At 40.2% G+C, this 22,856-nt stretch overlaps 2 protein-coding genes and 1 long non-coding RNA gene across 4 annotated transcripts in view; 1 reads left to right on the top strand and 2 right to left on the bottom strand.

Moving 5' to 3' along the window:
- Positions 1–89: 89 nt before the first annotated feature.
- mrpl53 (mitochondrial ribosomal protein L53) lies at positions 90–2,924 on the bottom strand. The gene is made up of 3 exons (XM_028817586.2): positions 2,711–2,924; positions 1,914–2,026; positions 90–254 (listed from the first exon to the last, which is right to left on the bottom strand). Exons 1-3 carry the CDS (start codon positions 2,800–2,802, stop codon positions 136–138), a joined length of 324 nt encoding a protein of 107 aa, XP_028673419.1. The 5' UTR covers positions 2,803–2,924; the 3' UTR covers positions 90–135.
- Positions 2,925–3,649: 725 nt separating this feature from the next.
- On the top strand, positions 3,650–6,823 carry LOC127530092 (uncharacterized). Its single transcript, XR_007936627.1, has 3 exons — positions 3,650–4,084; positions 4,244–4,446; positions 6,650–6,823. It is a non-coding gene; the product is annotated as an uncharacterized LOC127530092 (long non-coding RNA).
- Positions 6,824–14,749: 7,926 nt separating this feature from the next.
- tmem65 (transmembrane protein 65) overlaps positions 14,750–22,856 on the bottom strand; it is a 59,707-nt gene continuing 51,600 nt past the window's right edge. For both annotated transcript variants that reach the window (XM_051935973.1, XM_028817588.2), the window contains one exon: positions 14,750–22,254. In XM_051935973.1, the coding sequence (XP_051791933.1) occupies positions 22,156–22,254 (99 nt within the window). In that variant the 3' untranslated portion in view covers positions 14,750–22,155. The remainder of the gene's footprint in view (positions 22,255–22,856) is intronic.

The raw sequence follows: 22,856 nt of genomic DNA, 5'->3' as shown, positions 1-22,856 counted from the left end.
AACCCGCTCCCCTAATCCACACCATTTACGACTTCTGAATGACAAGTTGTGTTAACTTCTCCACATGCACCCCAGTAAAACGCAAAAAATGACATTTTCTTAATTTTATTAACAAAAAAATTTGGGGGAAAATAGTTACTTCTTTGTTCCTTCCATCATTTGTGACTCCTTTACGGTGCATCTTGAAATGAAGGCAGACAGCATTTCTTTACTTGTTAAATTTGTTCCATTCATTAGTAGTTTTTCTCCATCAACTGAAAGACAAATATTCAGTTAGTGAGAACAGAAGTAATGATTATGCAACATCTTAACATTAGTACAGCAATAGCAAAAATCTGTGTGTGATCACTGTACAAAAAAAGAAAGTGACAAAGATACAAATATTTTGCATTCTTATGAAGGGGCTGGGAGAAAAGGCATTGTCAAAAATTGGAGTAAAAAACTCTTAAGATTTTCTCCAATAGACTTGAAATCACAAGGAAAGACAATTACACGACTGTGTGACGACTGTCCGACAGTTTCACAATTCCGAAGTATCACAAGCTTGTCTGTCTTTCTGATAGCCAACAGCATGTTGCCCAACAGACCTGGGGGCTTTATATGAATGCTTTCCAGGTACGGTGGGTTAATCTTTTTTTTTTATTAAAATCAAATAAAATTCCATACAAATAACTCAAGTTTTTAAAAAAATAAAAGGTTTGAAACAAATCAACCCCCAACTCTGAGAAAGAGAGCTAGGCCAGTAAAACTTAAAGCTAGTAAAAATAAGTAAACAGATAAATGAATAAAGATAGGGGAAAAAACCTGCTTCCTCTATTTAAATGCTAATTCTAATTTTTTTATTGATTGGGTCCTGCCAGGTTCTCAAGAAGTTTTATACAGATCCTCCAAGTGCAAATTTGATTTTTTTTCCAATTTCAGATTATATAACATCAGTTACCCACCAACTTAACGGAGGTAACTTAAGATTCTTTCATTTGAGCAAGAGAAGTCTACGTGCCAACGTAGTGTATGTTTGTCCTTCTCCACTTTAAGCCCCTCTGACAGCCCACCAAACACAGCTGTTACTGGATTAGACAGGATTGTGACATCAAGATGAAAATATTGTTATAAAGAAAAAACGACGCCTAATTAAGCAATTGGTTGGAGTTTGAGGCCCAGACTTAGTTGGCCTTCTGTCGGCTCACTCACTTCACATTTCATTTTATTGAAATCACACAACATTCCATACAAATAAATCATTGTTTTACAAAAATATGATCAAAAACAAATCAATTTCTGTTTGGGTGCCATTTAAAGAAAGAAATGAAGCAATTCAGAGGAACGATGGAGCAACTCAGGGGAACAAATCTTAAAAAAACAAATTAATTAAAATGAATTCAAAAGAAGTTAATTAGCAAAAACAGGTCACTAGTTAAGAAAAGGGTTAGAACGAAAACTTGCAGCCACAGTGGTCCTCCGGGACCAGAGTTGGGGACCCCAGGTGTAAGATAATCTACTGTGTCCTTATTTAAAGCCGATTACCAATAAATTACGACATGACGACAGCAAGCTTTAATGCTAACACAGATATTCTGACAGCGTTCCTGCACTAAGTACAGGATAAAACCCAACTTAAGTAGCCGCTGCTCTAAATTGTTAGCATTTCGGGAAATTAAAACGCTAAAAGCACATGCATGATTTTTATAAAGTATATGGGGTCCTTATTGTCACGAGTAAAGAGTAGGGTGACATTCTTACTCGCATGTGTTACGTATGAGCAACTAACTAAAACCTATACACATGCACTTTATGACGGAGCCCCATTGTGCCAGCTGTCAGCTCAGATCGACAAAATCTAATGAACATTTCCCATGTGCACTACGGGGTGTAAGTAAGTTAGTAAGCGAACACCGGCTGTAATGAAAACTTACCAAACGTAACATCTATCACGGGCTCCGATTTGTCGTGCTTGATGTTAACTGTGACCTCACAATTGAGATTTGTCATTCTGGTTTTTTCACTTCCAACTAAAGCCAGAAATTCCCTGGAACGACAACAAAAAAGACAATAGCATATTCCATACATTTTATCTTTTGTTTTACCGTCAAAACTACGTACGGGGAGATGTTATTGCACAGATGTCACCTGTATGATATACAATGCCCTCCATAATGTTTGCGACAAAGCCAGTTAACTAGGAAAAGCAAGAATGTTTTGGACATAGCGTATTCAAAGGCAGTGAGCTCCAGGGAATTAATAATATTGTAGGGCCGGCGCTGAGCGCCCGAGTGGATTATTTTACTCTTTACAGGGCTTTTTTCGGGGGGCTTGCCATTCTTAAAAGGACTGCTCGCCTTTGCCACACTAGAATAAATTCAGTCTGCACCGTTCCAGGCTCGCGGTTTTTAGTGACGGAGGTAATTTTCCATCTCCGTTACAATATTAGCCCGAAGAAAAAAAAACTTCAAATTTTGTTTATATAAAAGCACAGTTGCTTCTGATATATCCGATTAGACGATAGCACTATAACTGTGGCCCGTTCCTTTACGAAAATTGACAACACAGCTAGCATTACTTCTGTTCTTTCGTGTGCGACGGTGAACCACAATGTTCCAATTTAACTTTTTTGGCCCACGGAGAACACCCTCTTTTTCATTACTACACATGAACCGCCAAATACACAATCGTCACGTTACGTGTTTCCATTGAGCGAACATTTCATTTTTACCTTGATGCCTTAGCATTCGACTCGAAAGGACAAAACGCCACCACGATTTTTTTTACGGTTTTCAGCGCCAGAGATCCTTTAGACATCGCCATGTCCTTTGACGATTATGACCTTCAACGTGCTGACAGCAGAATCAGCATCGCATCACCTCGCCATGAAACGAAACGCTCAACTTCAGAGCTGACTTTTACAATTCCGGTACGGTGTCAAACTGCATCATGGGATATGTGACGACATTACGTTGGCGCCGCCCGCGTTTTCTGCACGCCGCATTGGAGCCAAGAAGATGTGGGCGGGGATTCCAGCCTTCTTTATTTATTCACCAATCATCTCTAGAATTGTTCTTGTCAATCATTTTATTCTCCAATTCCAGCCAGTCGTTGTGCAGCCAAGTCCTCGCTTGCGGGACGCAGGATGGAGCGGGGACGGAGCTCAGTGGGGTGGGTACATACAAGGGCGGGGTTAGGATTTCGAGCCCGCCCATATAACGTTATCCTCGTTTGCATAGTTAGATGTGTGTAGTTCAGAGTTAGCTGACCCATCCCATCTCATTTCATCCTGCTTGACGCAGCAAGGAGCTTTACAACTTTCTGCCAAAGCTTTTCATCGTTTTCCTCTTGAAATAATCGGTTCATAAAATGCTGCGTATGAATAGCCATATGAAACAGCACTTGCTCTTGCTTCAGTTGAGTTGTTGTATCATCTTTCGAGTCACATTTATGAATGAGTTTCTTTCTCCCGTTATTAAAATGTACATGTACTGTTAACGTGTCGCTACAGCATTATGCGGTAGTTAGTGGGCTTTAAATCAAAGTAATTTCTAGCTATTTCAGGGATGGTGGTTTGATGCGCAGTTTTCTGTTTGTGAAGTTTTGTATTGTAAGTTTTAAAGACACATTTCCACGCTATTGTGTATTAACGTTGTGGCTGTAGCTAAAGGTTAAGAAACCATGTAATTCGTTGAGACTAATGCAAAGGCCCTGGACTGATTGTGTTTTATGATGTTCTTGGGTTGATCGTGTCCAAAGGATGTGACTAATTTACCATTAAATCCGCAGTATATTGTCTACACGTCTTGAATTGGTAAATCCTTTCTGTGTCTTCTTTCGGCTGCTCCCGTTAGTGGTTGCCACAGCAGATCATCTTTTTCCTTCTCTTCCTGTCCTCGTCATCTTTCTCTGTCACTCCCATCAATACAATACAGTTTATTTTTGTATAGCCCAAAATCACACAAGAAGTGCAGCAATGGGCTTTAACAGGCCCTGCCTCTTGACAGCCCCCCAGCCTTGACTGTCTAAGAAGACAAGGAAAAACTCCCAGAAAAAAATGGAAGAAACCTTGGGACAGGCAGTTCAAAGAGAGACCCCTTTCAAGGTAGGTTGGCCGTGCAGTGGGTGTCAAAAAGAAGGGGGGCAATACAACACAATACACAGAACAAATCCTCAATTCAGTAAAAAAAAATTTTTAAATTACAAGTACAGAGCAGAATTTTACAGTAGATGATATCCCATAATATGATTTGGATTTGTTTAGAGTCCTGGAGACCTCATCCATCAAGCTGCCTCCTCCTATTGGCCATTCCACAGCTGAGACAGTGCTGGGCCCGCCAATCCGATGAAAGGACCCCTCTAAGCCACGATTCCTGCGATCCTCCATCAGGGATGACTTTACCTTAGGCAGGCAAAACAACTTGACAGGTGGGCCGAGTACCGAGAAGAGAAACAGAATAGGTGAAGGTTAGTAACAAATTCTAACTATCATGTTACTTATGTTTTAGTGCTAATGACTAACAACAGAGATGCAGTCTGCACAGTTAATCAGCAGCTCTAGTCAGGGTGTCCTAAACTGAAGTAGTGAGTCTTCAGGCAGGATTTGAAAGTTGAGACCGAACGGGCATCTCTTATAGTAGCAGGCAGACCACTCTACAGTTTAGGGGCCCTGTAACTAAAAGCTTGACCTCCCACTGTTATTTTATTAATCCTTGGAATCACAAGCAGACCGGCATTTTGAGATCTTAATGTGCGCTCTGATTTGTAAGTCATGATAAGTTCAGACAAGTAAGCCGGACCTCCGCCATTTAATTCTTTATATGTTAAAAGGAGGATTTTGAAATCTGCCCTAAACTTAACCTTAACTTCACCACATCCATAAACCTCCTCTTAGGCCTTCCTCTTCTCCTCTTATCTGACAGCTCTATCCTTAGCACCCTTCTCTCGTTATACCCCTCATCTCTCCTCTGCATATGTCCAAACCAACGCCTACTTGCCTCTCTGACTTTGTCTCCATAATGTCCCACCTGAGCTGACCCTCTAAAGTCCTCAATTTTTAATCCTGTCCATCCTCGGCACACCCACCTTTAACTCTACCACCTCCAGCTCTGACTCCTATATCTTCACTCTTGCTGATACCCGTCTGTCACAAATCACTCCTGGCACACTTCTCCACCCATTCCACCCTGCCTGCACTCTCTTTTTTTAACCCTTTGTGTGTATTTCACTTAATTATTTCGTGTATTCAAGTATATCTTCTATACCTTCATTGTAAAACTATTACTAATTTCTTTATTCTAGTATAAAACTACCATCAGTCTACTCTTGTCATCATAGAGTCACCTTGTAGTGAAATCATTTACCTTCATTTGCTTTCATACTAGAGCCATTTGGATATAGATCATCTACTGTATCTGTACCTTCCAATTAATTAAAATCATCTTCTCTGTGGTTTTCACAGTAATTCATGTATGCCTACATTTCAGATCTATCTGGCTTTATTATGGCATTACAAAATCTCTCAGACCCATCAGACAAGAACAAAATAGCTGTATTGACACAAATCTGGTTTTCATAGAGCATGCCATAAACAGGAATACAATTTATTGCTCATTTTGTACGTTCGCAATTGTTTTCAGAAGTGAATTGAATTTCCAGGTTATGTTGAAGATGTTGGACTTTCCTTGGCCTCGTTCCTCGTGCTTCTGGCAATGTGCAGGCCAATACTTCACTCGCAATAGAAGATACTACTACAGTTGTAAATTTCCAGAAGTACAATACATTTGAGTATTTGAATGTAATTGTTTGGCCTCATTATTACCTCCGGTCATACTGCTGCTTGGATTTTACGTTCTTCCCCACATTACAATGAAGCAAAATATTTCTTTGTATGAAATATTTCTTTGTATATGTGCAGAGGGTGTGAGCATATTTAGGAAATCGTTGTTCTTTCTCATTCTGGAGACTATCTGCTCTGTACACTAGCCGTCCATTTGTGCCGCTAGCTCAGGAACCAAGGAAGTTCTTCAGAGGACATCCCTTTCATCCTTGTTATTCTGCTGGTGGAAAACACTACTCAAGTAATAGTGCTGGGATGAACCAGTTACTGGGTGGCAGGCTTTGTCTTCTGGGTATTTTTTCTGCCTTAGCCATGGTAAAATAACCCTGAGCCTTCCTTCTGCAGCAAGTTGGAGGTTCTCTGGTTTGTCGTCGAGTAGTCTCCCATCATGCACAGGAAATGGTGGAGCCCCTGGGCATCGCTTGTTTATATGACTGGCTAACCCTCTTGGGTAATCGCATATAGTGATGTTCGGAAAATGTTTTCAAGATAGCAGCATGTCCGCAAAGTCCCTGGGAGTCTCTGCTGCTCTCAGGTTGAACTTAAGTGAACAAATGAGTCCACATGGACAAGCGATCACAGACCAACCACCTGGAAAAGTCATATGAGTGACATTAAATGCCTACTAAGTTTTGGCACCTTGGTCAAAAAAAAAGTAAGTGCAGTAAATAAAAATAATTAGAGTATAACAGAATGCAAATCTCTCTTATTAATTTCTGTCACCCACTTGTGCGTAGGGGGCTGCTTAAAGGCTCAGATAAAAGTCATTTCCTGCTGGAACACCAGAGGTCGCCGTTAACTGATATTGTTTTTCTTCCTCTCTCTCTGCAGACTGGAAGATTGACGACCTTAACACCAGTGACGCCACTTCCGGTGTCTGCCTGCCTGGTCCCGCCCCCTTTCTACCAGGAATCCTTTATTCCGGAAGTTCCGCCATCTTGCATCAATCTGTTTGAAGACTCACGGCGACATTACATCTATTTCTATTTTTTGATGCTTTTATAGCCTGCGTTTTATTTAAATTACATGGGGTTGGCTTTGGGTGCCCCAGATCTTTATGATTGTCTTTTTCATTACACTTTAAAATTTAGGAAAAGTACACATTGTACTGAAAACAACAACAATCGTGAAAAAGACATTGAATGCATCATAAAGATAAACAAAAAGAGGGCTGTCATAGGGCGGCACGATGGCGCAGTGGGTAGCGCTGCTGCCTCGCAGTTGGGAGACCTGGGGACCTGGGTTTGCTTCCCGGGTCCTCCCTGCGTGGAGTTTGCATGTTCTCCCCGTGTCTGCGTGGGTTTCCTCCGGGCGCTCCGGTTTCCTCTCACAGTCCAAAGACATGCAGGTTAGGTGGACTGGTGATTCTAAATTGGCCCTGGTGTGTTTGTGTGTGTCCTGCGGTGGGTTGGCACCCTGCCAAGATTGGTTCCTGCCCTGTGTTGGCTGGGATTGGCTCCAGCAGACGCCTGTGACCCTGTGTTCAGATTCAGCAGGTTGGAAAATGGATGGATGGATGGGCTGTCATAAAAGTTGGCAGTCTTTGAGGCAGACCTAAAGAAGTGCAGCAAAACATATAGAAAATTAATAGAAAATATACTTTTTCCCTGTTAAATTTGTCTTTAATCAGCACTGCGCTTCAAAAAGGAAAATCTGAATAATTTACCAGTGGCTCCCCAAACTTTCTGAAAAATGTTGTTGTAGGTTGTCCGACTTGCCATTTGGTCCTGGGAGGCATAGCAGAAGGTCAGTCTTGGAACCGCTTGTGTTAACACCACACTGTTAACAATAAAGATAGATTAATGAAAGGCACTATATAATTAATAACTATATAGACAGATATGAAAAGCACTATATAAAAGTTAGAAAGGCACTATACAATAGATAGATCCTAATTTTAGCATAGCAGGCAGGATAGATAGATAGATCCTAATTTTAGTATAGTCGGCAGGATAGATAGATAGATAGATAGATAGATAGATAGATAGATAGATAGATAGATAGATAGATCCTAATTTTAGTATAGTAGGCAGGATAGATAGATAGATAGATAGATAGATAGATAGATAGATCCTAATTTTAGTATAGTAGGCAGGATAGATAGATCCTAATTTTAGTATAGTAGGCAGGATAGATAGATAGATCCTAATTTTAGCATAGCAGGCAGGATAGATAGATAGATCCTAATTTTAGTATAGTCGGCAGGATAGATAGATAGATAGATAGATAGATAGATAGATAGATAGATAGATAGATAGATAGATAGATCCTAATTTTAGTATAGTAGGCAGGATAGATAGATAGATAGATAGATAGATAGATAGATAGATAGATAGATAGATAGATAGATAGATAGATAGATAGATAGATCCTAATTTTAGTATAGTAGGCAGGATAGATAGATCCTAATTTTAGTATAGTAGGCAGGATTAGATGGCTAGATAGAACTTTATGTGGAGCAATTCTAACTTAATTAACATTTTGTATGCAAATGATTCCCACATTCACCTCGAGTTTTAAAATGTCATCACAAAGTCGCCCCTCAGTTCTTCCAGGTCCAGACATGCATTTTCTCAAACTCTGTGTTTAGTAACATGTTAGACTGGCGTGTCCTTCGTCCAATCCATGGTGACCAGTTGTGGTAGGTCGGCTTAACTATGAACGGATTTTTGCAAGCACCTGCAGCCAAGAAAATATTATAAAATACTGCTCTTTACAAACTCAGCTTTTAGTCTGAGCACATTTGTAACACAAAGTTCCAGTAATTTTTGTTGTAAACTTAGCTACAGTCTTACTTGGATAAAACCCATGACTTAGCATCTCCAAGATCACCGCTTCCCAAAAGTCATCTGCATTCACTCTGCCTTTGTATTCTTGTGGTGGAGCAGGGATTTCACTTACTTTTGATAAAGGAAAAGATGTAGGTTATAGAAGTAATAATAATAATAATAAATGAGTTAAGTCTTCAGTTTGTTTAACCACACACACTGGTAAACTCTGATGTTGAATGTAGGTTAGGGATATTGGCGTTTTGACAACAATATTTATTTCTAGAGCACATTTTCATACAAATGATGAGCTCAAAGTGCTTTACATGATGACGAAAGAGAAAAAAGACAAAGTAAATAAGAAAATAGAATTAGGGAACACTAATTAACATAGAATAAAAGTAAGAGGGAGGACAGAAAAAACAAAAAAACTCCAGACGGCTGGAGAAAAAAAATAATAAAATCTCCACTGATGGTCTCAGTCCTGCATGACAGATTTGAAGAGAAGAACAGCAGGCGGTCCCCAAATCCAGGTGTGCCAAGCTTGTCAAGTCAAACCCAAGAAGACACCCCGGGGCTGTAATCACTTCTAGAGATGCCCAGAGTAAGGGTCTTAATATCTGCATCAATTTGATATTTCAGTTTTTTGTTTTCAATAAAATTTTCATCCATCCATCCATGCATTATCCAACCCGCTATATCCTAACTACAGGGTCACGGAGGTCTGCTGGAGCCAATCCCAGCCAACACAGGGCGCAAGGCACACACACACCAAGCACACACACACTGGGGACAATTTAGGATCGCCAAAAGCACCTTACCTATTTGCTGTGTCATTCTGGGGTATTGTTGCTTGATGAGGGGGGAGAAATGAATTGAAATGGCTTTAGCATGAGGCTGAGGCACAACAAAATGTAAGGAAAAGTGTGAATCATTTCTAAAACCACTGTATGTCGCTGTACTTTTTCATGCGATCATTTCGTAATTGCCATTTTATTGATTTCATTTTGGCTCAAATGACATTCCAATGGAATCCCGTAAAAGTGCGCCTTCTTCCAATAGGTGGCAGTAGCGAATCAAAGGTGGAAATGGTCGGCCTTCTTCTCCTGCCACAGCGGATCATCTTTATGGTCTGACTAACAATTTCAAAGACGGTAAAATAAAAGGGTAAAAAGAAAGATTTTTTTCGGGTAAGGAAAACGCAGGTTTTATGGAGAGGTAGCACGTTCAAGGGCAGCACGGTGGCGCAGTGGTTCGCTTCCCGGGTCCTCCCTGCGTGGAGTTTGCACGTTCTCGCCATATCTGTGTGGGTTTCCTCCCACAATCCACAGACATGCAGGTTAGGTGCTAGTGTGTGCTTGGTGTGTGGGTGAAGGTGTGTGTGTCCTGCGGTGGGCTGGCGCCCTGCCCGGGGTTTGTTCCTGCCTTGAGCCCTGTGTTGGCTGGGACTGGCTCCCGTGACCATGTGTTAGCATACAGCGGGTTGGATGGTGGATGGATGGATAGTTCTGTTCATTCAGCATTGCACCAGAGAGTGGCGGTGTTGTCGCAATCACGGTGCTGCTCAGATTTACACTGTTGAAGGGACGGTGATGGATTCATTTTTTTTCAGTGGGGACCCTAAGAACGCACCCAGGCTTGGCCCGACTTGCACACACTCACAGAGAGACAGTAAAAGGAGCAGATTAAATATATAATAATGCAGTATATTAAAAGGAATGCAGGGTGGCGCAGTGGGTAGCGCTGCTACCTCGCAGTTAGGAGACCCGGGTTCGCTTCCCAGGTCCTCTCTGCGTGGAGTTTGCATGTTTTCCCCGTGTCTGCGTAGGTTTGTCGAATTGGCGATCCTAAATTGTGCTTGGTGTGTGTGTGCCCTGCGGTGGGCTGGAACCCTGCCCGTGGTTTGTTTCCTGCCTTGCGCCCTGTGTTGGCTGGGATTGGCTCCAGCAGAACCCGTGACCCTGTAGTTAGAATATAGCGGGTTAGTTGGATAATGGATGGATGGATTAAAAGGAATAGAAATATAAACAAATAAGTAGCTAACCCTTCCTACTGTTCTATTGCAATAACAGCAAACTGGAACGATAAACACAAATGACAAAGTCCAGATGTCACGGCCATAGATGATGGTGGACGAGAGAGAGAGAGACAGAAATCCGGTGAACGGTTCACTGTACGCAATGCACAGTTTGTCTTACTGGTATCCTTATGCGGTGAGGGCTGATGAGACTGGGAGCCGACGAAGACGAGACGACTCTGAGCGATACTCACACGACTGGCGGGCACAAGACACACCATACAATCCAGACAGGAACAGTGACCCAGGACTAGAAACGGTCATCCAGATCGGTGTAATGGTGATGAAAAGACGGACGACGAATTCAGACCTCTGGTCGTTTTGCCGACTCTCCCTTTTTAAGTGACCAGCAGCCCCACGTCCTCCGCCGTCGTCCAGTAGACCAACACTGCTGGGACCGCTGGGATATGGCGTCATTTTTTTCCCAACGTGCTGCACGTTGATTAGCATGTTAGTAAGAATTTCAGTGTACTCCGTACATGTAGCAATATTTAATTCACACCAATCTAAAATGTACCATGTAGTGCCGTTCAGATCTTCCTGTCACTTCTTTAATGCCTTCACCATGTAGCCAGGTATCCGTTATCTAGTGCCTTTCATATCTATTTATGATAGTTATATTTACTTAACAAGGTACCAGAGTGTTGTGTTAAGCACATGAAGCAGGACTCTGCGCACATAACAATGACGACGACGATGCTGTAAATTTATTTGTCATCATAAAAAATTGTAAATAAAAATTTTATAGCCTACAAAGAAAGGTATTTTAGTAATAATTTCATTTAGTTGGGAACCAAACATCTATATTACTAAACGACAGTTTAATATATGTACGGACGGCGGACGCAGGACGCACCGAGGCGCATGCGCCAGAGCGCCTCAGCGCCCCAGATTTAAACCCAGCGGCTTCCCAGAGTCGGTAGGTGGCGCCCAAACAACACAACCTGGAAACTAAACTTGCTCTAATCCACTGTGCCAGCAGTCAGTGTGGCATATTTGAATCACATAACGGTAACTTCTACCTAACGACACAGCCACAGCAGAAAATTGCCATTACTTTGAGAAACTAAGCTTGGTAGAGAACATGCGGTGTACAGATCCAGCATATACCAATTGGTTGTTGCAACTAGGAAATGGAAACCTTACCAATGTGTTTAAACTTCACCCAGATATTATTCAAATTCCTCACGCCTTTATCTGCGACGACTTGGTAACAGAGGTTTTTGGTGAAGCGATATCATTAGACCAGATACCACTTTTGACGCACCGGGATATATTATGTCCAAAGAATATTGACGTTGATCACATAAATAACCAAGTGATTGCATTACTTCCTGGAGAGAGACGCGTCTTTCTAAGTACTGACAGTATTGATTCTGAAGACGGAACTGAGCATCTTCATTTCCCATTAGAATATTTCAACACTATTAACCCGGCCGGATTACCACAACACAATCTTAACCTTAAAGTGGGGACAACAGTCATGCTATTGAGAAACCTTAATACTAAACACGGTTTATGCAACGGTACACGGTTAGTCGTGAACACCATGACAGAAAATGTTATTGACACACAAGTCCTGACGGGATCCCATACTACCAATACTGTTTTGATTCCCAGAATTGACCTTACAAGTTCTGACCTGGAATTACCCTTTAAACTTAAACGACGGCAATTTCCCATTAAGGCTGCATTTGCCATGACAATCAACAAATCCCAAGGACAAACCCTGGACAAAGTAGGCATTTACCGATCTCAGCCTGTATTTGCACATGGACAACTTTGTTACATTTTCAAGAGTTCGGCGTTCGTGTGACGTTAAAGTAAAGGTTTTAACTACTCCATACCAGGGAGAACTAATTCAAGGACAGCAAACCATCTTTACTCAAAATGTGGTTTATAAAGAGATATTTGATTAACTATTTTGGATTTACCATTTTATGAATGTTTTGTTTCCAATTTACTTCATTTAAACCTTTCCACTCCGATATTGTTTTTGTTTATAAGTGCAACAACTCAAAGACATTTTGGACTTAAATGATGTAACAATTAAAATTCAATTTTTGTTTTAATAATTTGATTAATTTTAGTCATTAATTTTGTCATTCTTCCAAATATCGGAGGGAATAGAAACTGATTGCCATTTTTGCATTTGCGATTCTTTAGAGAATTTACTGGTTTTAGCAGAACACAACTCCATCACCTGCGGTGGGCTGGCGCCCTGCCCGCGGTTTGTTCCTGCCATGCGCCCTGTGCTGGCTGGGATTGGCTACAGCAGATCCACGTGACCCTGTAGTTAAGATAAAGCGGGTTGGACACAATGACTGACTGACAACTCCATCACATCCCTTACCTTACTCTTTTCTAAGTGTGCTTCATCCCGAAGTTGGCAGGGCAGTGCAGAGTCATGTTGGGGAGCGGTGGCACCTACCATGTCGAGCACAGGGAGGGCGCAAGGCAGGAACAAACCACTTACCTTCAGGGTCACACTGATGGGACTCGTGTCTCATCTCCGGTGACAATCCACTCCACATCCCTCACATCTTCTTTTGTATTGCTGCAGCTTCTGTGCGTTGTCTTTATTTTTTGATTTACTCTCGTATTCATTATTAACGGTTACAGTGTTGTTTACGTCAATTGTCAGATCAAACGTCAAATAGCCGCCGCTGGACAATCCGTTGTCTTCTCCTCCTTTTGGTGTCCTGACATCGCTCCCCCTTTCATACCTTTAGCTTGTTATTTTTCTATTTCACGGGTGCTGTGGCTTGTTATCCGTTTATCCCAAGGGGCGTTGTGCATTTTTCTAATGGTTTATTTTATTGTTAATATAGAGGACTTTATTTTAATATAATCGTCATTAGTGGGCTGGGCCCCCCCCCCCCCCCGTATACATCTTAAATTTGGTGCTTAATGTTTGGTATTTGTTTGTATCCAGCATTGTTTATTTGATCGTTTTCTGTCATTTTTATTTATTATTGTGCTTTGTTTGTGAAGAGCTTCGAACAGGAAAGGCACTCTAGAAATAAAATACATTCTTATTATTTGATTATTATTATTATTATTATTATTGAACATCACGCCTCCCAGCCAAGAGGGCGGAAAACCTGTCAATTCATTGTTCTGATCTTTGTTCAGGGTTCCACGTGTTTGTTGTGTCCTTTTTGTTCATCGCTGAACCCTATAATGTCATTGTCCTAACACAGGGTCACGGGGGGTCTGCCGGAGCCAATCCCAGCCAGCACAGGGCACAAGGCAGGAATACATCCCGGGCAGCCCACCGCAGGGCACACACACTAGGGACAATTTAGGATCGCCAATGCACCGAACCTGCATGTCTTTGGACTGTGGGTGGAAACCCACGCAGACACGGGGAGAACATGCAAACTTCACGCAGGGAGGACCCGGGAAGCGAACCCCAAGTCTCCTTACCGTGAGGCAGCAGCGCTAACCACTGCGCCACCGTGCTTTTATGTAATGTTACTTTTGCTAATTATCTGCAGTGTTTTCTTTGCCTGTGGCCCCCCAAGAGGTGGTTCTGCTCTCTATAACCAGAAGGGTCTCCCACAGCTCCTGGTCGTTCATTTGGATGCGGTCAGGGAGTCAGTGAGTACCCCCCCCCCCCCCCCCCCCCCCTCCATGTTCTCAGCTGCACTTTAATTGATTGGATTTTTTTTACTGTATTTCTCTGCCGTTTTCACCCCTTTTTGGATTCTGCACTGGGACTTTGTTTGCTTTTGGATTGGCCTTTAACGGGCATTGTGCGCCTCGTGTGCTCTTCAGGGCCTCACAGTATCACTTTCCTGTGAAGAACAAATCCTTTTTATGTATTAAAATTCTTTGTTGGTCCTTGTTATGGGCCGGGTGTGACCGCTGCTCCCTCTAGTGGGCATTTTTGGGACATTGATGACTGTTGCGCGGTATCCCAGGACCCTGAAGCTCTCTGTACTCACACGGCCATTCAGATCTCCGGGAGATTCATGGAGAATGCAGACCGTACCGATAAGAGCCCGATGCTGTGAACACTGCGCCGTCAAATCACAGGTAACAAGAAATACAGAAAAATTAAAACACACCACACAGTTTCTTGGGATTTTTGTTTCCAACATTATACTCTTTAATTTTTCAAGTAAGGAAAATAAATATGTATTAATTCAGGACAAATCATGGTATCAAATTCTATACATGCCATTGGTAGAGCAAAAAGAGAGTCAAGCTACATAGACGATACGACAGTCTCGATATACCGTAGACAGCCAGCGCTTTACTCACTGGGGACTAAAGAGAAAAGCTGTCAGAGTTGTAACTAGTCTTAGCCGCTCAACAAAAACACGTTTGAGAAAGAGAAACTTAAGGAACTAAATGCATTCTCAGTACGGAAAGTCAACACTTTATTTTTAACACAACAGAGTGCGGTTTTTTCTATTTCACATATTTATTTATATTCCAAAAATAAGCCTACTAAATACAACTTGCATACTCATGGAGATCTTTAAAAATGTTGTATGAAACGTAATTCACCACCCCCTGTGTTCAGGGCGCATCCTGTGTTGGTTTATTGATTTGCTCTCCCTCTCACTTATATTTTATATTTGTACACTTAAAAATGTAGAAAAATCCTGTTTTCACTTCGTCATTCTGGGGTGAATTGAAATGATCTGAGAACAAGGCTGCAACAAAACAAGATGTGACAAAAGTGAAGGGGACTGAAGACATTGTGATGGCGCTGCGCAGGTGTGTGTAGGTGAGAATATCCACCTTGATAAAATTAAAAGTATCAAAAGTGTGTCTGCCCAGTGTGTCTTTGTCATTCCAACAGATGGTGCATCACAACCATTAACACTGCTTAGACAAATCTCATACCAACTAGCATATAACAGAGACACACATTGCAGTTATAATTCCAAAAGATGGCGCATCACAAACATCAGTAGTGAAGCATTTTATTATTAGAAATTTTTGTGATGCGCCATCTGTTGGAATGACAAATGCAATACATTTAATCACTACATGCATTACAAAATGCATTCTAATATATGTGTTAATGCTGAGGTGTACATTGATTACTTATATTACAGTCCCTCTTAGACAGGTAGCAGAGCTAGTGTGAGTGTGTTTGTGTGTGTGTGTGTATATATATATATATATATATATATATATATATAAATATATATATATATATAAACAGATACATGTATACAGACATTTATAAATAAAAATACAGTTTGTAAGTAAGTGTATACACTCTCACACTCACTATATATCTTTGTGCATCGATCTACTTATACATAATCTGTTTACAAACTGTATGTGAATTATATTTACATATTGTGACCTCTAGGGTGTGTCTCAGAGCTCCAAATCTTAGAGACACAACTGCACAGACACCAGTCCCGGGTTCAAAAGACATCTTATCCACATTAATTAAAAGGAAAAATGTGTGTGTCTGTGTGTCCGTCACGTTGTTATGCCTCAGTTATATATCATTTAGTATGGGAATTGTAAATGCAGTGGTAATGCTTGTGATGCGCCATCTGTTGGAATGACAAAATGCAATGCATTTTATTACTAGAAATGTTTGTGGTGCACCATCTGTTGGAATGACATGTACAATACAGATGTTAGTGTTACATGCCATTTGGTATGGGATTTGTAAAAGCAGTGGTAATGCTTGTGATGCGCCATCTGTTGGAATGACTAAATGCAATGCATTTTATTACAATGTTTGTGACACACCATCTGTTGGAATGACAGATACAATACAGATGTCACTGTTACATGCCATTTGGTATGGGATTTGTAAAAGCAGTGCTAATGTTTGTGATGTGCCATCTGTTGGAATTACAAATGAGGTGCATTTTTATTACTACAAATGTTTGTGGTGCACCATCTGATGGAATGATATGTACAATACAGATGTTAGTGTTACATGCCATTTGGTATGGGATTTGTAAAAGTAGTGGTAATGCTTGTGATGTGCCATCTGCTGGAATGGCAAATGCAATGGATTTTATTACGTGAATGTTTGTTACACACCATCTGTTGGAATTACAAATACAATGCATTTTTATTACTACAAATGTTTGTGGTCCACCATCTGTTGGAATGACATGTACAATACAGATGTTAGTGTTACATGCCATTTGGTATGGGATTTGTGAAAGCAGTGGTAATGCTTGAGATGTGCCATCTGTTGGAATGACAAATGCAATGCATTTTATTACTTGAAATGTTTGTGACACACCATCTGTTGGAATGACAAATACAATACAGATGTCAGTGTTACATGCCATTTGGTATGGGATTTGTAAAAGCAGTGCTAATGTTTGTGATGTGCCATCTGTTGGAATTACAAATGTGATGCATTATTATTACTACAAATCTTTGTGGTGCACCATCTGTTGGAATGACATGTACAATGCAGCCCTGCAGTTGCCCAAACCAGGGCCATGCCACCTATCATACAGGGGAGAACAACTGTTCTTAGTAGGCTGTTTCTCCATTTTGTCTATTTTACCTTCATCACAACTGGGAGAGGGAACAGGAACCTTCCCAGCCAGGATGTGCATCCATCCATCCATCCATCCAAGTTGTCCTTCCACCGTGGCCTCCGGACTGGGTAAGGGTCCACTCTCCATTCCAGTCAGGATCGCATTTCATCTATTAAATCTATCACAATATACAAAATGTATTTATGTACAGTGAGAATCAAAAATCCTGGGACAATGAGGTAATAAGGGTTGTTTTTCTTACATATTCATAAAATGTGTTATATCTCAGCCGAGGAGTTCAAATCCAAGTTTAATGTCCTGTTGTTCTTTGTTGAGCTGTTTCTTTATATTAATGTTATTTTCATTTATTATCTGTGATATTGTCTTTGTCGGTGTCACGCTTCGTGTGTTTGCTGGTTGATTGTCCCCCAAGAAGTGAGGGCACCGACCAATCACCGCCAGGAACCGTCCCTTTAAATTCAGCGGGTCTCCCACAGTTCCTGGTGGTTCATTTTGAATGCGGCGAGTTTCCTTGTGTTTTGTGAGTTTTGTTCGGATTTCTCACCATTTTGCTCGCTTTCTTGACTTCTCCTCGGTTTGTGTACGGCGCTTGTGTGCTTTGGACTCCTTCCTGCTTTGTGTGCTCTTTGGAGATAGAGGTACATACAAAGCATTTTTGTGCTAATCTTTTCTTTCATAAAGGTTTGGTGTGGCCCTGTTTATATCTAGCCAGGGTTTTTTGACGGGATTTCCCCCTGTAGTTTTGGAAAGACGAATATAAGACTAAATTACAGAATGTTACTTCACTCATCTTTTAAATCTTTTATCCTTTTTGTTCTACGCTGCATTTTGTCAGATGAGGACCACCTAAACGGGGTAGCATGATATTCCAATTCCAACTGGGATGGACCAGGCGCCAGTATCCCCCAGTTCAAGTGACTTTCAAGGGACAGACGTGATTAGTGAGGCGAGTTCATGTTCATGTTAGAAATGTCTAGACTTCTGTGATGGTCACAGCGCAATTTGTATACCAAAAATGCTACTAATCGATTGCCCATGGAGTAAATGAATATTTTTTTTTGTTTTGATTAAACCCAAATATATGGAAGCGTATTCCCACCACTCAAAACAAAAAAAATTTGTGTTTTCTCACAAATGGATTGTGTTATTCTGCAATATATATTGCGTTATTTCGAAAAGTGTTGTGTTATTTCAAAAAGACATTGCCTGCTGTGGTCAGTAACATTGTGCTCTGCTAAAAAAAATAGCAGAAATGGTTTGAAGAGAGGACCAGAAGATGAAATGTATAAGTCAAGAGACGTCAAACCAGGAAATCGAGTTCATCCTTCGTTTAGCAAAAACAAAAACCCCAAATCGACGTCTAAATAAATGATTTGAATACCAGAAAAGTGAAGTAGAAAACGCAGTGCGCAAGTGTCACAGAGATTACCCATCAGATTCAGACAAAACATGGCTGCTCGAGCCGACCTTTGAACCCCTGACCTGCCGAGGTCACTGAACACCCCCCCCCCAGCAACCACATGATGGGCGTTAGCAATGGGATCCAGAAAACAGCAGAGCCCGAGAGAAAAGACAAAATGACGTAAGAAAACAATCCAGTTTAATTGTAACGATATCAAAATGACAGTGAAAGAAAAAAACTGGTATGAGAATTGGATTTATTATCATAATAAAAAAATCATAATACATAAATAATCATTCAAAAGTATACCTCCACAAAAGAAATTTAAAAAAATGATAAAGATAACCTAATCAACAGTCATTGTGCATGCGGGTGGGTGTTCTGTTCACAAGGATATCGGCAATGTCGTTAGGAAATAATGCAATATTTTAAATTGGAAAACTACGTACTTATTATTGAAAAAAAAAAACGCATTTATTTGCAAAGAAGCAGAGTTATTTCGTAAAATAGCACAAACACGTTTGTGAAACAATGCGACTCTTTTGCGAAATAAAACAATTAAATTCAGATAATGCGATTCTTTTGCAAACTTAAACAATTACAGTGAGACAATGCAATTCTTTTGCAAAGTAGCGCAATAATTAAGAAATAACACTTTTGTGAAAATAGCACAATAATTTTTTTTTGGGTTGAGTGGCAGGAATACGTTTCCAATAATCAACAATAGCAGGCAATGTCGTTATGAAATAATGCAATATTTTTAATTGGAACTAATTTGTTTTAAAAAAACAAGCAATTATTTGCAAAGGAGCACAATTATTTTGCAAAATAACTCAACAGTCTTTGAAAAATAATGCAAGAGTTTTGCAAAGTAACACAATTCTTTTGTAAAATAGCACAAACATGTTTGTGAAACAATGCGACTCTTTTGTGAAATAAAACAATTAGTCAGATAATGCAATTCTTTTGCAAAGTAGCGCAATAATTATGACGAAATAACACTTTTGTGAAATAGCACAATAATTTTTTTTTGGGTTGAGTGTCAGGAATACGTTTCCAATAATCAACAATAGCAGGCAATGTCGTTATGAAATAATGCAATATTTTTAATTGGAATTATTGAAAAAAAAAACGCAATTATTTTGCGAAATAATGCAACAGTCGTAAAATAATTCAACAGTTTTGCAAAGTAACACAATTCTTTTGTAAAATAGCACAAACATGTTTGTGAAACAATGCGATTCTTTTGCGAACTAAAACAATTACAGCGAGATAATGCAATTCTTTTGCAAAGTAACGCAATAATTATTAAGAAATAACACTTTTGTGAAATAGCACAATAATTTTTTTTGGGGTTGAGTGTCAGGAATACGTTTCCAATAATCAACAATAGCAGGCAATGTCGTTATGAAATAATGCAATATTTTTAATTGGAATTATTGAAAAAAAAACGCAATTATTTTGCAAAATAATGCAACAGTCGTAAAATAATTCAAGAGTTTTGCAAAGTAACACAATTCTTTTGTAAAATAGCACAAACATGTTTGTAAAACAATGCGACTCTTTTGTGAAATAAAACAATTAGTCAGATAATCGGCAATAGCAGGCAATGTCGTTATGAAATAATGCAATATTTTTAATTGGAAAATTATGTACTAATTATTAGAAAAAAAAACGCAATTATTTGCAAAGGAGCACAATTATTTTGCAAAATAACGCAACAGTCGTTGTAAAATAATGTAAGAGTTTTGCAAAGTAACACAATTCTTTTGTAAAATAGCGCAAACATGTTTGTGAAACAATGCGATTCTTTTGCGAACTGAAACAATTACAGTGAGAATGCAATTGTTTTGCAAAATAACGCAATAATTACGGCGAAATAACAACACTTTTGTGAAATTGCACAATAACTTTTTTTTGTTTGGTTGAGTGGCAGGAATCCGTTTCCATGTATTATTAATTTAAAGCCATCCGGGGAAAAAGAACTGCTTTGGGCATCTGTTTGAGCCGAGCTGTCTAAGACGATGGCAGTCGGGGGGCTCTTAGGGGGTACAAGACGTGTGGCCCTGCCTAGCGACTGAGAGTGAATGACTGCAATCACAGACTCGCTCACTCCTGAATATTTCAGTATAACGGGAGTGTGAAATTCCATTTGAGTGCAACTCCCTGATATGACGTTCGACACGACAAGCGCACAATTCATTTTATCCAGCAGCTTTTTCAGGAACATAACCCTTGCAGAAGTTGTTCGTATTTTCATTTATTTATTTTATGTGTGTGTGTTTCATGTTGTGCCTTTATTTTCTGTATTAACAAGTCATTTTCATTCGTTAACAGGTTGGCCCAAACGGCCGACATCAGCAGCTGTCCCAGTGACCCTGTCCCGGGTTAATAAATGAGTTTCGTCAGGTTACGCTCTTACTTATTGTTTTTTTTTACTCATCAACAACATGACATTTATTTAGATTACACTCATTGTGAGAGATACTTCAGGAAGGAGATTCAGATATATTAATAGTTAAAAATGTCCAGTTATTAATTAATAATCGGCATAACTGTAAATAAACAAAATGAAACAGAAAGGACACATTGTCACCTATTTAATATCTTAAACTGTTAATTTAGAGATTACACTTTTTTCCCCCCATTTATATTCCTTCCAGTTTGCATTTTCTCGAGAACTTCATGGTCAATGAAAATCATTTTAGGCAACAAACATTGCATAAAGAGAACATCGCGAAGATCTTGCCAGGCTGCTTGGAGACAGCTTAGCGCACATCTTCACTGTAAGCTACTAGACTACCTTGCTTAACATAAGCAGCACTTTTATTCGTTTCTTATTCTAAAAGAATATAAAAAAATTGCCCAAGGTCAAGGACAGCTTTGTTAGCCTAAAAGTGTTCTAAATTAAAAACGAGTTTAAATATACAATCATGTCACTAGCAAAGACAAAACTCTTTCAGTTTACCTCTAAATCTGCAAATCTCCCAAGCAAACACCTCGGCCGAGGACGAGTTTCCCCAAAGGATCGCCGATGATAATCCGAGGAGGGCTCAACGAGAGACGAGTTTCATTATCAGCGTCACAAAGTACGACAGGTTTGACTTTTTTCTTTCTTCCTTCAAGAGTTTGTCTCAGTTGTTAAAAAAAATAAACGTAATTATTCGGCATTCGCCGTTAGAGTTCAGTATAGAAAATGTAATGTGCTTATTAACACGGAAACATGGAGTTCAACATTATGAGAAATTGTCGAATAAAACTTTTAAAACATAATTAAGGAGAGTCGCGTCTGAGTGTCGTACCTCAGTCCGTATGTCAATCGTATTGGGTTGTTTCCCCTGCTAAATTTATCCTGGGTAAGTCCAAAACATTTAAATAAATATCGGAAAAAAATAGCGTTACAGACTAGAAAGTAGAATCATGCTATTGACGTTAGTGTCCATCTAGAGCTCTACGAGAAACCAAACGACGAGAGTGACAAGTCCTCGAGTGTGCTGTAGGCGCCTCTCCACGGAGGTCGCCAGTTCTTCCAATACTTGAGGTAATCAGTTTATTGCCTTTCAGTTCCAACAATCCCGTTGTTACTTCTTGTTGTCCAGTTTTTCATCTTCATCTCCAGAATAAAACAATAGCGGGAACATTCCTAAGATGCATCCGATGAACACGCCAATGGCTTTACCCTAAAAAAAAAAATACAGTAGAATTACTAAGATATCTTATTAGGACGGGCATTTGGATATGCAAATGTCAAAACTTAATTTTTACAAAAATTAAAATTAGCCTTGGGAGGCTTTATTCAGCTGATTTAACTGACAAACCTACGGCTTCCTTAGTCACGGCCTCCTGGCTGAAGGTCTGAGCAGGATTAATCAAAGCCACCTCTTCAGGAAAATTTATTATCTGGTGCTAGCAACTCCTGAAATGTGTGGGACCACCTCAACAGCACCACTAAAGATGGACTCACAAAGCCAATAATTATGAACGAAAATGCCTCGTTTGGAAGGCAATACTCTGCAGCTACCACGGAAATCCGACAATCTGGTGCATAAAAGACCAGGCTTGTGTTTGAATTCAAAGACTCCCCTGACCCATCCGCACGGATCGCAAAAGCCGAAAATGTCGGGATGTAGTCGGGAGGCTGCAGCAAGGTACAGTTTTCCTGCAATTGCCTGCCTGCTTTAGTGATTTCCTAGACAATGTTGTGCTCGTGCACGTGTGCCAAGGCTTACAGGCTTGAGTAAGTGTGATTGGCTCTGCCGGCTCACTGACAACCCACCCCCAA

Source organism: Erpetoichthys calabaricus, chromosome 13 (genome assembly GCF_900747795.2).
Source record: "Erpetoichthys calabaricus chromosome 13, fErpCal1.3, whole genome shotgun sequence".
In the NCBI taxonomy this organism is placed as follows: domain Eukaryota; kingdom Metazoa; phylum Chordata; class Cladistia; order Polypteriformes; family Polypteridae; genus Erpetoichthys; species Erpetoichthys calabaricus.
The sequence above is the reverse complement of the archived record's forward strand: the minus strand, read 5'-3'. Positions and strand labels throughout refer to the sequence as shown.